Here is a 14,750-nt window from a genome sequence, read left to right on the forward strand (position 1 = left end):
GGCGGGGGGGGAGTCATCTGTCAGTGTGGTTTACTCTATTCTAGTGCTGAGGCTTGGGGCACATTGCATTTACTAAACATAGCTTGCGGTGACTTTTCCTGGGTTCGCTCCCAACAAGCTGCTGCAAGCAGAGAGCGAATTCAGCGCAAGGCAGAGAGGTACGGATGGCGCAGCCTCCTCCAGCTGTCCTAGCCACGCATTCCAGGAGGGGTGTCTGTCCCACGGCCAGTTCCTTGAGCACTCCAGAATCCCAAGGAAAGTTTCCCGTGCCAGGCCTAGAAAAATCAACAGGAGGGAAAGGATCCTCCTTCTTGAATTTGTCAGGTGTTGAAACAGTTCGGTCACCTTCACTGGTCAAGGAGGGGCCAGGGCTCAGTGGTAGAGCATCTGCTTGGCATGCGGAAGGTCCCAGGTTCAACCTCTGGCCTTTCCAGTTAAAAGGTTCAGGTGATGTGAAAGACCTCTGACTGATAACCTGGAGAGCTGCTGCCTGCTTAAGTGGACAGTACTGACCTCGATGGACAATGGACGAAGGGTCTGATTCAGTAGAGGAAGAGATTGGATTTATATCCCACCCTCCATTCCAAATCTCAGAGTCTCAGAGTGGTCACAATCTCCTTTGCCTTCCTCCCCTACAACAGACACCCCATGAGGTGGGTGGGGCTGACAGAGCTCTCCCAGAAGCTGCCCTTTCAAGGACAACCTCTGTCAGCTATGGCTGACCCAGGGTCATTCCAGCAGCTGCAAGTGGAGGAGTCGGGAATCAAACCCGGTTCTCCCAGATAAGAATCTGTGCACTTAACCCCTACACCAGGGTGGCCAAACTGTGGCTCGGGAGCAGCATGTGGCTCTTTCACACACATAGTGTGGCTCTTGAAGCCCCCACCACCCCATCAGCCAGCTTGGAGAAGGCATTGTCTCTTTAGATCACTTCTCCAAGCCAGCTGGCAGTTTGGAGAATGCATTTAAAGATTAAGTTGCTTTATTTCCGCCTCTCCGTCCCACCATCTATTTCCTTCCTTCCTTCCTTCCTTCCTTCCTTCCTTCCTTCCTTCCTTCCTTCCTTCCTTCCTTCCTTCCTTCCTTCCTTCCTTCCTTCCTTCCTTCCTTCCTTCCTTCCCTCCCTCCCTCCCTTCCCTCCCTCCCTCCCTCCCTCCCTCCCTCCATCTGACATTTATTCTATGTGGCTCTTACGTTAAGCAAGTTTGGCCACCCCTGCCCTACACCAAGCTGGCACCTTTTTGTGTATTCATGTTTGTCTGCTGAATCTCAACAGGTGGGAAGAGGAGTACACGTTGCGTGTTCAGCTGCAAGACCAGGTCACAGAGCTCAATGAGGTAAAGGGACTCCTGTTTCTTCTGCTGCTTTGCCTCCTGGTTCCCATCTCCTCATGCTTGAAGTTCTGACTGGGGTGTCTCTCTCTTTCTCTGACAGGAGGCTCAAGAAGCCGAAGCCTGTCAGGAGGAGCTGGCCATGAAGGTGGAGCAGCTCAAAGCGGAACTGGTGGTCTTCAAGGGGCTGATGAGTAACGTGAGTGAACCTATCCACAAACTTTTGTGAGGAGCAGTCGATCAAATGTCTCTGTGTCATGGGACGGGACACACAGATCCCTGAAAAGGCTGAGACCTGTGGGAAAGCATGTCAGCCCTTGTATCAACAGTACTGGAGATAAATTTTAGTTGGCGCACAAGGTAAAGTGTATATGTTGGCCTCCCCAAGTGTACGCTTAAGCCCTGTTTGCAGGTTATCATGAACATATATTCAGTCCATGCACAGTGTACTCTTGGTTGTTTTTTGTATGTACATTGAGTAACTCTGAGCTCTGTGGCGCAGAGTGTTAAAGCTGCAGTACTGCGGTCCTAAGATCTGCTCACTACCTGAGTTCGAACCCCGGTGGAAGCTGGGTTTTCAGGTAGCCTGCTTGAGGTTGACTCAGCCTTCCATCCTTCCGAGGTCGGTCAAATGAGTACCCAGCTTGCTGGGGGGGAAGTGTAGATGACTGGGGAAGGCAATGGCAAACCACCCTGTAAAAAGTCTGCCGTGAAAATGTTGTGAAAGCAACGTCACCCCAGAGTCGAAAACGACTGGTGCGTGCACCTTCCCCTTCCCCTTCCTTTCCTTTCCTTTCCTTTTCCTTTCCTTTCCTTTCCTTTCCTTTCCTTTCCTTTCCTTTCCTTTCCTTTCCTTTCCTTTCCTTTCCTTTCTTTCCTTTCCTTTTCCTTTCCTTTCCTTTCCTTTCCTTTTCCTTTCCTTTCCTTTCCTTTCCTTTCCTTTCCTTTCCTTTTCCTTTTCCTTTCCTTTCCCTTCCCTTCCCTTCCCTTCCCTTCCCTTCCCTTCCCTTCCCTTCCCTTCCTTCCCTTCCCTTCCCTTCCTTCCCTTCCCTTCCCTTTCCCTTCCCTTCCCTTTCTGAGTAACTCTCACACTACAGTCAATGCAGGTACAGCGGAACAAGCGACTGAAACCACACAGTTTATCCAGGTACTGGTCCCTGGTTTCGCTTGTAAAGTGAACGTGTGTTGACTCTTCCTTACAAACAGGTTTACACATGTACCGGCAGGATGTCCATACATTCATTGTAATGTGTGACCAGGGCTTTAGTCACCACAGTATTTCAAGGCTGGAAAGGAACGGCTGTAGATGGGCCCAGTACTTGTATTCTTTTTGAAATTTATTCTTAACTTGCATTCACTCCAAAGAGCTTGGGATAGTATACATTGTTCTGGGTTCGGTTTATCCTCATAACAACCCTGTGAGGTAGGCTAGGCTGAGAGGGGGCTTTCCCGCATTCTTGACTTACTCCTGATTTTCTTGGCGGTTGATCCAGAAGTATTGGAATCCGTTTTGGGCATGGTTGTTCCACATGTCTGCCCTCCCTCTGTATTTTTAGTTGTGGAATCAGTTTCTTTTCTTCCACACATGACTTAAATCAGTATTTTCAAGGGAGGGTGCTGATATCATTGGCGATGTCATAGCACTCCCCCTTTTATTGATATCATATCTACATTTTTAGAAAGCACTATATTGATATACATTTGTAACGACAGACTGAGCAAATTGTTTGATTTCCTGGCCTTCATTTTTTTAAAAGTAAGTCTCTGGCTTTTCCCTTGTAGAGACATAAGGGAAAAGGCATATCTCCACAAGGGACGCAGGGTTAGAGACTAACTTTTTTATTAAATGAAAGGATCACACTTTAAAAAAAACTGAAAATGAAACCACTCATCATAAGGGCGGGGGTGGTGGTGTGGAGGGAGTGGTTTGACAATGATGACAGTCCAATCATCAAAAAGTGGACTAGAGGTGGGTGTGGGTGGAGCAAACAAAACTGTCAGAAACATTATGCAGAAGGAAGGTAACTCAGAATTGGCTTCCCGTAAAAGATCAGGATAAAAGTAGTCTCAAAGTGACAGGGGGGACATGGGGAGGGAAACAAAAACTGGAAGTGATAACTTAAGGCACAAAAATGCATGTGGAAATTAGGGGATAAACTAAAGCAGTTTGGGGTGGAGAATGGAGGGGGGCGGGAAACATGCAGAAAAGCCCAAGGAGTGACTGACCACAAGTTACTGAATGAGTATCTTGGCTGAATGGGGGATTTAAAGTCAGGTCTCCCAGATCCTAACCTGATACTATCCACTACACCATGCTGGTGCTCTCATTTCATTTCTTGTTTTTTGTTAGCTGACCAGGTATTTGAGGAGGCTGGATACCAGCCAGTTTGGTGTTGTGCAGGGGTGGCCAACGGTAGCTCTTCAGATGTTTTTTGCCTACAATTCCCATCAGCCCATGGCTGGGGCTATGGGAGTTGTAGGCAAAAAACATCTGGAGAGCTACTGTTGGCCACTTCTGTATAGTGGTTAAGTGTGCGGACTCTTATCTGGGAGAACTGGGTTTGATTCCCCACTCCTCCACTTGCAGCTGCTGGAATGGCCTTGGGTTAGCCATAGCTATCGCAGGAGTTGTCCTTGCAAGGACAGCTGCTGTGAGAGCCCTCTCAGCCCCACCCACCTAGCAGGGTGTCTGTTGTGAAGTAAGGAGATTGTAAGGTTATAAATCTACGGTCGTCTTCTTTTTTTGTTAACTGACCAGGTATATGAGGAGGCTGGATAGCAGCATTCTAAATAAGTGTGAGATCTTGCAAAGTTGGTATTGTTTGTACCAGGATCTTCCATGGGCCTTATCTGTCTCTCCGTCTCTCCTCTTTGTGTTGTTCCAGAACCTTACAGAGCTAGATACCAAGATTCAGGAAAAGGCCATGAAGGTAGACATGGACATTTGCCGGCGCATAGACATCACAGCGAAGCTGTGTGACGTGGCCCAGCAGCGGAACTGCGAGGACATGATCAAAATGTTTCAGGTGAGAGGCGCCCAACTCCCTTCCATCTTTAAGGAAGGGAGACGCCAAAGCGGACGTGTGCCCCTTCTGAGAGACAATACCCTGTCATTCTAACCCTCATTTCATGACTTCACCTCAGTCGCACAAGAGAAAGTGGCAGGCAGTTTGAGGGCGGGCCTCTCTGCAGTCTCAGCGGGGCTCAGGGGACCCCCAAGATTGTCACGTCAGCCTGAATTTGGAGGGTCTTGTCAGGGGAACATCTGATGGAGAGGGAGACGGTGTCCTAGTATGTGTGTCTTTCTACACCGTCTCTCTCTTCTCCTCCCATTCCCCTTTCTCTCTCTCTCTCTCTCTCTCTCTCTCTGATTCACTCACTCAACTTCTCCTCACGGCCTCTTTTTCTCTCTTTCTCACCCCCACTCTTCTTTCTCTTGCTTCCCCCATAGAAGCAGTTGGTTAGTTTTTTTGTCATTGAGCTGGAAAAAAAAATTGTGCGAGCTAGATGCTTTCTGTAAATAAAGTTTTATCTGTGAATCTGGGCAATCTTTTTCTCCCTCAACTTTTAAAACCTCTTGTCTTGCTCTGTCCTCTATTGCCTCCATCTCTTTCTCTCTCTGGGGTGTGATTTGAGTTCCCTTAACTTTGAACCCTCATCAGATTCCATTTTCAGTTGCTTAGCTTTTTTATTTTTAAAACAGATGTTTCTGAAATTGCATTTGAGCCACCGCACCATCTATAACCTGGTCATAATAAGCCCGTCTCTCTCTTTCTCTCTCTCTCTTTCCTCTCCCCTCTCTCTTCTTTCTGTCTCGATCTTCCTCTCGCCCCATGCCATCCCATTCCCCCACATTTCTTCTCACCCACCCACCCACCCACCTCCAACCCCACCCCCCAACCCAACCTCGTTCTGTAGTCTCTGCACTTATCTCCCATTAAGGTCCCAGCTACGATGGGCCGGAAGCGGGACCGGAAGCTGGTCAGCGATGAAGACACTTCCCTGTCGGAGAGCGAGTCCTCCAAAAAACACGAGGAGGAGAGGAAGACGAGACCACGGCCATGAGCATAAACGAAGAGATGCAAAGGATGCTGAACCAGCTGTAAGCCTTGCGTGCCTCAGGGTGCTTGTGGAGAAGGGGGAGGTACTGTTGACTCAAGGGCCAACCTAGTTGGGCAGGATACTCAGGGTTTCCAGCCTCCAGGTGGGGCCTCATGACCTCCTGGAATTATGGCTAATCTCCCGACTACAGAGTTCTTTTCCCTGGAGAAACACTAGAGTCCAGAAGCGCTTTAGAAACCAACAAGATTTCAGGAGTATAAGCAGGGGCCATTTAGTAGAAAAAGAGGTGCCTGAGCGCATTAGCACTACTCATTTGCATAACATTTGTATATGCCACACACACCCTCGACATCACCAGAAGATGTACTAAATTAGATCAGCTCAGCATCTGCCTTCAAATGCTTCTTAAATTATCATTGTCATAATAAAATCTGACTCCCGTCCTACTTTTTAAATTCCTCCTATGTGGCCACAGTGACATGATGAAGATTTCTATCTGTCTGCTTTATATGTTTTGGTTATTTTCTCTTTTTTTTTTTGCGGGGAAATGTTAGAAAGCTTATCAGATCTTAGAGTTCAGGGGGTTTGAACAATTGAGCACAGATGCAATTGTTTTGGAAGACTGGTAAGAAAGAAAGCACAAGAAAATTTAGAGGTTCCAGAACTCCGCTCCTGTGAGCTCCTGCCCAAAATGAGGCCTGGGTTTAAGGTTTAGGTTTATTGGATTTATATCCTGCTCCCCCCCTATCAAAGCAAGCTCAGGGCAGCTTACCATTCATAATAAAACAACAATAAAAACATTTAAATTAAAACACTAAATAAAAACAGTTTGGTGCTAAGTTCAGCACAATTTAAAGATGCCATTCAGTAGTCTTAAAACATCCATTCAGATCTAATACCTCAGCGGTAGTTGTCATTTCAGTTAAATGCTAGCTGAAATAGCATCGTCTTGCAAACCTTGCAGAACTGGGCAAGATCCCGCAAGGCTCTGACCTCTGACCTCCTCAGGGAGTTGGTTCCACCAGTAAGGAGCGGCGATTGAGAAGGCTGTTTCTTGAACTCTGTGACTCTCAAAAGCTTATACGCCTAAAATCTTGTTGGTCTCTGAGTTGCTGCTAGACTTGATTTTAGCTATCCTCTTCCAAGGTTTGCCAGCCTTCAGGTATGTGTGTGGGGAGAGGCTGGAGAGCTCCTGGAATTACAACTGCTTTCCAGAAGAGATTGGCTCCCCTTGGAGACAGTGCCTGCTTCAGAGGGTGAACTTTGAAGCGTCATACCTTGCTGAAGTCACTCCCCCCCACCAAACTTCACCCTTTTCAGGCTCTGCCCCTAAATCAAGTACCTGAAAGGTTAGTTGCATACAAAGTCAAGGGTCAATGACTAAAAAATATATGCCTTAAATAATATCAAAAACGCATATATTTCGTATTTATTTAATAATAAATATATTTATTTATTATTTATTAAAATAATAATGGGCTCGATCAAGAACATAAGAGAAGCCATGTTGGATCAGGCCAATGGCTCATCCAGTCCAACTCTGTGTCACACGGCGACCAAAAAACCCAGGTGCCATCAGAAGATCCACTAGTGGGGCCAGGACACTAGAAGCCTTCCCCAGGGCTTTTCTTGTAGCAGGAACTTGTTTGCATATTAGGCCACACACCCCTGATGTAGCCAGTCTTCTAAGAGCTTACAGGGCTCTTAGTACAGGGCCTGCTGTAAGCCCCAGGAGGATTGGCTACATCAGGGGTGTGTGGCCTAATGTGCAAATGAGTTCCTGCTACAAGAAAAGCCCTGGCCCTCCCACTGTTGCCTCCTCCAGGACCAAAAATACAGAGCATCACTGCCCCAGATAAAGAGTTCTATCTGTACCCTGTGGCTAATAACCACTGATAGACCTCTGCTCCATATGTTTATCCAATCCCCCTTGAAGCGTCTGTGCTTGTAGCCACCACCACTTCCTGTGCCAGTGAATTCCATGTGTTAATCACCCTTTGGGTGAAGAAGTACTTCCTTTTATCTGTTCCAACCCGACTGCTCAGCAATTTCATTGAGTGTCCACGAGATCTTGCATTATGAGAAACGTAGAAAAGTACTTCTTTCTCTGCTTCCTCTATCCCATGCATCTCATTGTCGCCTCAATACAGACTAAGAGTACAATATACACCAGTGAGACCTATTGTGATCAGACACATTTCAGCCAAAAGTGGCCTTCTTTAGTGGACCACAATAGAAAGGCTTACAATAGTAATGTTATTCTGGGCATATGTACCTATGACACAAGGCAAAACGCTATGAGGCTATTCTCAAGGCTTGCGTCAATTCCTTTTTTTGGTCCTGCATTGATTAACTTATTGTCTTACTACTGTATCATTGATCCTGTATGTAAGAACATAAGAGAAGCCATGTTGGATCAGGCTAGTGGGCATCCAGTCCAACACTCTGTGTCACACGGTGGCCAAAAATCCCAGGCACCATCAGGAGGTCCATCAGTGGGTCCAGGACACTAGAAGCCCTCCCCCTGTTGCCCCCCCCTCCAAGCACCAAGGATACAGAGCATCACATGCCCCAGACAGAGAATTCCATCTATACCATGTGGCTAATAGCCACTGATGGACCTTTGCTCCATATGTTTATCTAATCCCCTTTTGATTATATGTATAAATATTGCTTAACTACTGAAGAAGGCCGCTTTGGTTGAAACATGTTTGTGTATATTGTACACTTTTATTCTGTATTGAGGCTACAATCGGGCCCATAATTGTTTTTAAGTAATTGTTAATGAATATATGCATTTTTATATTATTTAAAGTATAATGATAGTTTTTACTCTTTGGCCTTTTTCTTTGTATGCAACCAACCTTTCAAGTATTTGATTCATTTGTTTGGGGTAAGTTACCCCCCAACTTCCCCCCCTCCACCCCTAAATCTCCAGGAATTTCCCAACACAGAGATGGCAACTCTACCTGAGGCCTAGCCTGGCCTCAAAAATAGAAGTCTTTAGCTTTCCCCTCCCTCAGATTTGAATCCAAGTGTTACAGTCTTGTAAATAATGGAGGGAACGATCCTGTCTGCTGTTTTGTCTAAAGTGCAGCCGACTATGCAAAAGCAAAGGACCCATATTAGCCTGCCTCTTCGAACAATCCTTTGAAGAAGCACGCATCTTCCTTGGGCACAAACAATCTCCCCCCCAACCCCCTTTATATCCACATACCATTCATGGATCGTATCAGTGAAGACTTGCCCTTTTGGGTAAGCTGGTTTTATTATATACCCTAACTGTCTGAGGGGTTGCATTGGTCCAAGTCCCTGGACTAGGGTTGCCAAGTCCAATTCAAGAAATATCTGGGGACTTTGGTGGTGGAGCTAGGAGACATTTGGGAGTGGAGCCAGCAGCAAGGTTATGACAAGAATAATTGAACTCCAAAGGGAATTCTGGCCATCACATTTAAAGGGACTGCACACCTTTTAAATGCCTTCACTCCATTGGAAATGAGCCCCGTGGCTCAGAGTGTTAAAGCTGCAGTACTGCTCATAACCTGAGTTCGATCCCCGGTGGAAGCTGGGTTTTCAGGTAGCCGGCTCGAGGTTGACTCAGCCTTCCATTCTTCTGAGGTCGGTAAAATGAGTCCCCAGCTTGCTGGGGGGAAAGCGTAATGACCGGGGAAAAAATGGCAAACGACCCTGTAAAAAGTCTGCCGTGAAAACGTGAAAGCAACATCACCCCAGAGTTGGAAATGACTGGCGCTTGCACAGGGGACCTTTCCTTTTCCATTGATAATAATGAAGGCTGGGGCTCCCTGCTGGATCCCCTGCTCCAATCTTTTTGGAACTTGGAGAGTGTTTTTAGAAGAGTCATCAGATACTATGCTGAAATTTGGTGCCTCTACCTCTCATTTGGAAAACTGTGCAATTCTGGTCACCGCATCTCAAAAAGGATATTATAGCATTGGAAAAAGTGCAGAAAAGGGCAACTAGAATGATTACAGGTTTGGAACACTTTCCCTATGAAGAAAGGTTAAAACGCTTGGGGCTCTTTAGCTTGGAGAAATGTCGACTGCGGGGTGACATGATAGAGGTTTACAAGATTATGCATAAGATGGAGATGGTAGAGAAAGAAGTACTTTTCTCCCTTTCTCACAATACAAGAACTCGTGGGCATTCAATGAAATTGCTGAGCAGTCGGGTTAGAATGGATAAAAGGAGGTATTCTTCACCCAAAGGGTGATTAACATGTGGAATTCACTGCCACAGGAGGTGGTGGCGGCTACAGGCATAGCCAGCTTCAAGAGGGGGTTAGATAAAAATATGGAGCAGAGGTCCATCAGTGGCTATTAGCCACAGTGTGTGTGTGTGTGTGTGTGTGTGTGTGTGTGTGTGTGTGTGTATATATATATATATATAAATTATTGGCCACTGTGTGATACAGAGTGTTGGACTGGATGGGCCGTTGGTCTGATCCAACATGGCTTCTCTTATGTTCTTAGATCGATTCTCTATTGTATCCTATGGGAATCAGTCTCCACAGGGGAATAATGGAATGCCCAGCAGACATTTCCCCCCCACACACTTTCTGATGATCTTGAAGCAGTGGAGGAGGGCCTCCAAACCGGGGGATCCCCTGGGGATTGGCAACCCTACCCTGGACTGGATGACAGCATGGTGCCTGAGAATTTCAAAGATAGTTGTTCTTGTTTCCAATACAAGCAAAATTTAGAATGTCTGGAGGCTTCTCCTCACAATCTGACCCATCCCAATACAAAAGGGGCACAAGAAACATCTCAAAGCCAATGATCCTTCCCCTCCCAGAGTGTTCCTGGTGCCCCCCGGTCTGCCTGTGACTGACTTCCTGTCCCCTCATCTCCAGGAGGGAATACGATTTCGAAGATGACTGCGATAGCCCTTACCTGGGAGGAGACAGAAGAGACGCTGCTGCTCTGGGAGGACTTCTCCGGCTACGCCATTGCTGCTGCGGAAGCCCAGGGGGAGGTAACAGGCAGCCTCTGTGTCTTCCGTGTCTCTCTTGCTGCTTCTCCTCATAAGCTCTCATAGGCTTCGGCGGGGACTTTTCTATCCTGGCTTCCTGCCCTCTGTGACTGCTCTGGCCTGCATACGCAGGCTCTGTGTTGAAATAAAAAAGTAAATAAATTGCACTTCTCTGACAAGCTTAGTCTAAATCATACATTGCCTTGATTTACAGCAATGTGTTTTGGTTCTGCTGCTGATCCCTGAACTTTGGTGGCATTTGAACCCTGATTTTGGCCTCGGAGATGCTCTGGTCTGGCCTTGGAGGTGCTCTGGTCTGGCCCGTGTTGGGCTTGTAACTACCTGAGACCCGTACTGGTCGTTCTACCCATCTCTTCTGCAGCAATGGGGGCATCAGGCATTTATTTCTTTAAATGTACATACTTAAAGGACTTCCAGAGAGCAAGTTTGGTATAATGGTTAAGTGTGCGGACTCTTATCTGGAAGAACCGGTTTGATTCCCGCTCCTCCACTTGCACCTGCTGGAATGGCCTTGGGTCAGCCATAGTTCTCACAGGAGTTGTCCTTGAAAGGGCAGCTACTGTGAGAGCTCTGTCAGCCCCACCCACCTCACAGTCAACATGAGTCAACAGTGTGATGCGGTGGCTAAAAAAGGCGAATGCAGTTTTGGGCTGTATCAACAGAAATATAGTGTCCAGATCACGTGATGTGATGGTATTGCTTTACTCTGCTCTGGTAAGACCTCACCTGGAGTATTGTGTTGAGTTTTGGGCACCACATTTTAAGAAGGATATAGACAAGCTGGAATGGGTCCATAGGAGGGCAACAAAGATGGTGAGGGGTCTGGTTGAAGGAGCTGGGGATGTTTAGCCTGGAGAGGAGGCAGCTGAGAGGTGATATGATCACCATCTTCAAGTACTTGAGGGGCTGTCATCTAGAGGATGGTGTGGAATTGTTTTTTGTGGCCCCAGAAGGAAGGACCAGAACCAATGGGTTGAAATTAAATCAAGAGTTTCCAGCTCAACATTAGGAAGAACTTCCTGATCATTAGAGCGATTCCTCAGTGGAACAGGCTTCCTCGGGAGGTGGTGGTCTCTCCTTCCTTGGAGGTTTTTAAACAGAGGCTAGATGGCCATCTGACAGCGATGAAGATCCTGTGAATCTGGGGTAGGTATTTGTGGGTTTGCTGCATTGTGCAGGGGGTTGGAGTAGAGGACCCTAGAGATTCCTTCCAACTCTGTGATTCTAAGTTGAGCCAAGATTTTGCCATAATTAGACTAGTTCAGGAGCAGTGCTAAAACATCATTCTCTACTGGGTTTTCCCAAAGAAAGCTTGTTCTGTTGAAATGGAGGGTAGCTCTTATTAGAGTTCAAGGTAGAACAAAGCAGGAGTCAAGTATCACCTTTAAGACCAACAAACATTAGGAAGAATTTCCTGACCACTAGAGCGATTCCTCACTGGAACAGGCTTCCTTGGAGGTGGTGGGCTCTCCTTCCTTGGAGGTTTTTAAATATAGGCTAGATGACACTCTGACAGCAATTAAGATTCTGTTAATTTAGGGAGAGGTGTTTGTGAGTTTCCTGCATTGTGCAGGGGGTTGGACTAGATGACCCTGGAGGTCCCTTCCAGTTCTATGATTCTAGGGTGTCTGTTGTGGGAGGAGAAGATATAGGCGATTGTAAGCCGCTTTGAGTCTCTGAATCAGAGACAAGGGTGGGGTATAAATCTGCAATTCTTCTTCCTCATCCTGACCTGCCCCAGGTTCAGTGCCACTGGTCTTTCCAGTCCTAAGCAGGAAAATCTAGTAGGGGGATTATTGAGCCCCTGGTGGGTTATGTTAGGCTTGAGGAGGGTCAGAAGAAACACCTGCAAAACCTGTGTTTGCAGCAAAGGACTGAAAAGTGTTTTATTTTTAATGAAAGCACAGGTTTTCAGCTTACAGAATCCCTGCAGCTGATGCAGCATTTTCTGACTTCTCTGTGCCTACACGGAACCCGCTCATCTCTTGTGCTTCCAATGCAAGCCCGTAGCTACGAGGGGGCCTGTGGGGGCACAGCCCCCTGACTGCTAGGCAGGGGCCCCTGACTTGGGGTCCCTAACCAGCCTTCAGTGCCTCGACTCCATCCTTCTCCATTCTGCTGTCATCATATACCGTTGCTTCTGCTTGCTTAGGAGCCAGAAGAATTCTCTGACCCCTCAGCAAGCAGAAACAACAGGGCACTTTCAGCCCCCAGGACTGAAAGTTAAGCTCTGTGTTGCTTCTGCTTCCTTAGGGGCTGGAAGAAATCTCTGACCCCTCAGCAAGCAGAAACAACGGGGCACTTTCAGCGCCCAGGACTGAAAGTTAAGCTCCGTGTTGCTTCTGCTTCCTTAGGGGCTGGAAGAAATCTCTGACCCCTCAGCAAGCAGAAACAACGGGGTACTTTCAGCACCCAGGACTGAAAGTTAAGCTCTGCCTTGGGCTGACGTTGAGCTAGAGGGTGCCTGCAAGAAGAGGCCGTTCTGGCCCTCAAGTGGGGCGGCGGGGGTAGGGAGCGGATGGCTCCATTGCAGGCTTTCTCTGCCAGACAGGGCAGGGTAGGGTAGGCTGGCGCACACAAGTGGAGGTCCTGGCTGCAGTCCAGGGCTGGGGATTAGTGGAGAGGTGATGTTTGCCTGCAGGGGTTTTCTGGCCTGGTCTCGCTGGCCACCCGAGCGAGGGTGGGAGCTGTGCTTGGGCAGCCTTGGCTCGCTCTCCGACAGGAAGAAATCCGAATTGGAGGTGTTGTAGCCCAGAAGTCAGTTGCGACTTGGTGGCACCTTCCACCCCCACCTCCTTGTCCCACTGGGCTTGCCTAGCTGGATCATGCTACAGGTAAGGGCAGGAGACCGTGCGACACGTATCTAAACTTCTGAGTGGCTCCCCACCAGAGCTGCTGGAAGAGGGGTGGAAAGGGATCACCTTGGGCAACTGTGGGGAGGGGGGAGGTTGTATGGCAAGGAGCTGGCAGCTTTCCTCCTCAGCTGTGGTAGGAGAGAGGCCATGGAGGTTGGGGCCACTATGTGCCTCTTGAAAAAAATCAGGGCCCTCCAATTCTTCAAATCCTGGCTATGGGGCTGTTCCACTGTCTTAGTGTCTGATCTGATGAGCAATCCAAAGTCAGGGTCTCAACTCCATTTTTTTTATTGCTTCCCTGTTTGTTTTAAATGCATCCTTTTGGACACTTAAGCAGGGGAAGCCCTGGCAATTATCTGGAAAGGGCAACTGGAGAGCCAGTTTGGTGTAGTGGTTAAGTGTGCGGACTCTTATCTGGGAGAACCGGGTTTGATTCCCCACTCCTCCACTTGCACCTGCTGGCATGGCCTTGGGTCAGCCATAGCTCTGGCAGAGGTTGTCCTTGAAAGGGCAGCCGCTGTGAGAACCCTCTCCAGCCCCACCCACCTCACAGGGTGTCTGTTGTGGAGGAGGAAGGTAAAGGAGATTGTGAGCTGCTCTGAGACTCTTTGGAGTGGAGGGCGGGATATAAATCCAATATCTTCTTCTTCTTCAAGGAAGGAGTACCAGGGGCGTGACACAAATGGCTAGCCACCTCTGAAACCTCTCTTGCCTTAAATAGAAGTCTAGCTCACCGCCTAGTGGTGCATTCTGTTAAAAGAGCTAGAACGTCTGGCTGCCGGGCAGTCTTCCGATCTCCTGGCTACACTCCACAAATGCCGTTTGACAATTAAATTAAACTAACTAGAACCAGTCAGATTACAAAACCAAGTCATGAATGAGGTTCAAAACAGAGCGTTCTGTGCTAGTTGGGTATGTCGCTTAACCCTTTTCCTGGCTGACGCTGCCAGTTCCACCTGTAATTTTGTTCCCTGTTTCTGACGGCTGACGCCTGCTCTCTTTTCTTTCTCCAGCAGCCGGACGACAGTTTGGAGAAAGTGATCAAGGACACGGAATCACTCTTCAAGAGCAGGGAGAAAGAATATCAGGAAACCATTGACCAGATAGAGGTGGGAGAAGGGGAAAACGAGGGTGGGGGCACGATTGGTCCTATTTGGGTTCAGGATGCTGAAAGCAGACTTCAGAGTTGCTTGGAACTCGTCCTCAAGCAAAAATACGGAAAAGTTATGCTTTTGAGGCCGATGAACATCATGAACATCAGATGTTTGAGAGCTGAAAGAAGGAGGGAAAGAAAAGAAGGCTGATGTTCTTTTCAGAAGGGCAGGACCATATGGGGGGCGTTTTATAGAGACTGTCCTTGGGATGCCAGCCTCCAGGTGGGACCTGGGGATCCCCTGGAGTTGCAGCTCATCTCCAGATGACAAGAGATTAGTTCCCTTAGGGAAGGTGGATGCTTTGGAAGGTAGACTTATGGCAGGGGTGGCCAAACTGT

At 47.8% G+C, this 14,750-nt stretch overlaps 1 protein-coding gene across 1 annotated transcript in view; it reads left to right on the forward strand.

The window, feature by feature from the left end:
- The window catches only part of IFFO1 (intermediate filament family orphan 1), a 51,045-nt gene that overhangs the window by 18,789 nt on the left and 17,506 nt on the right, over nt 1-14,750 (forward strand). Inside the window, exons 2-5 of the mRNA XM_060236913.1 lie at nt 1,277-1,337; nt 1,435-1,530; nt 4,217-4,357; nt 4,783-4,791. Of these exons, the coding sequence (XP_060092896.1) occupies nt 1,277-1,337; nt 1,435-1,530; nt 4,217-4,357; nt 4,783-4,791 (307 nt within the window). The remainder of the gene's footprint in view (nt 1-1,276; nt 1,338-1,434; nt 1,531-4,216; nt 4,358-4,782; nt 4,792-14,750) is intronic.

The sequence above is a fragment of the Heteronotia binoei genome, chromosome 4 (assembly GCF_032191835.1).
Source record: "Heteronotia binoei isolate CCM8104 ecotype False Entrance Well chromosome 4, APGP_CSIRO_Hbin_v1, whole genome shotgun sequence".
NCBI lineage: Eukaryota > Metazoa > Chordata > Lepidosauria > Squamata > Gekkonidae > Heteronotia > Heteronotia binoei.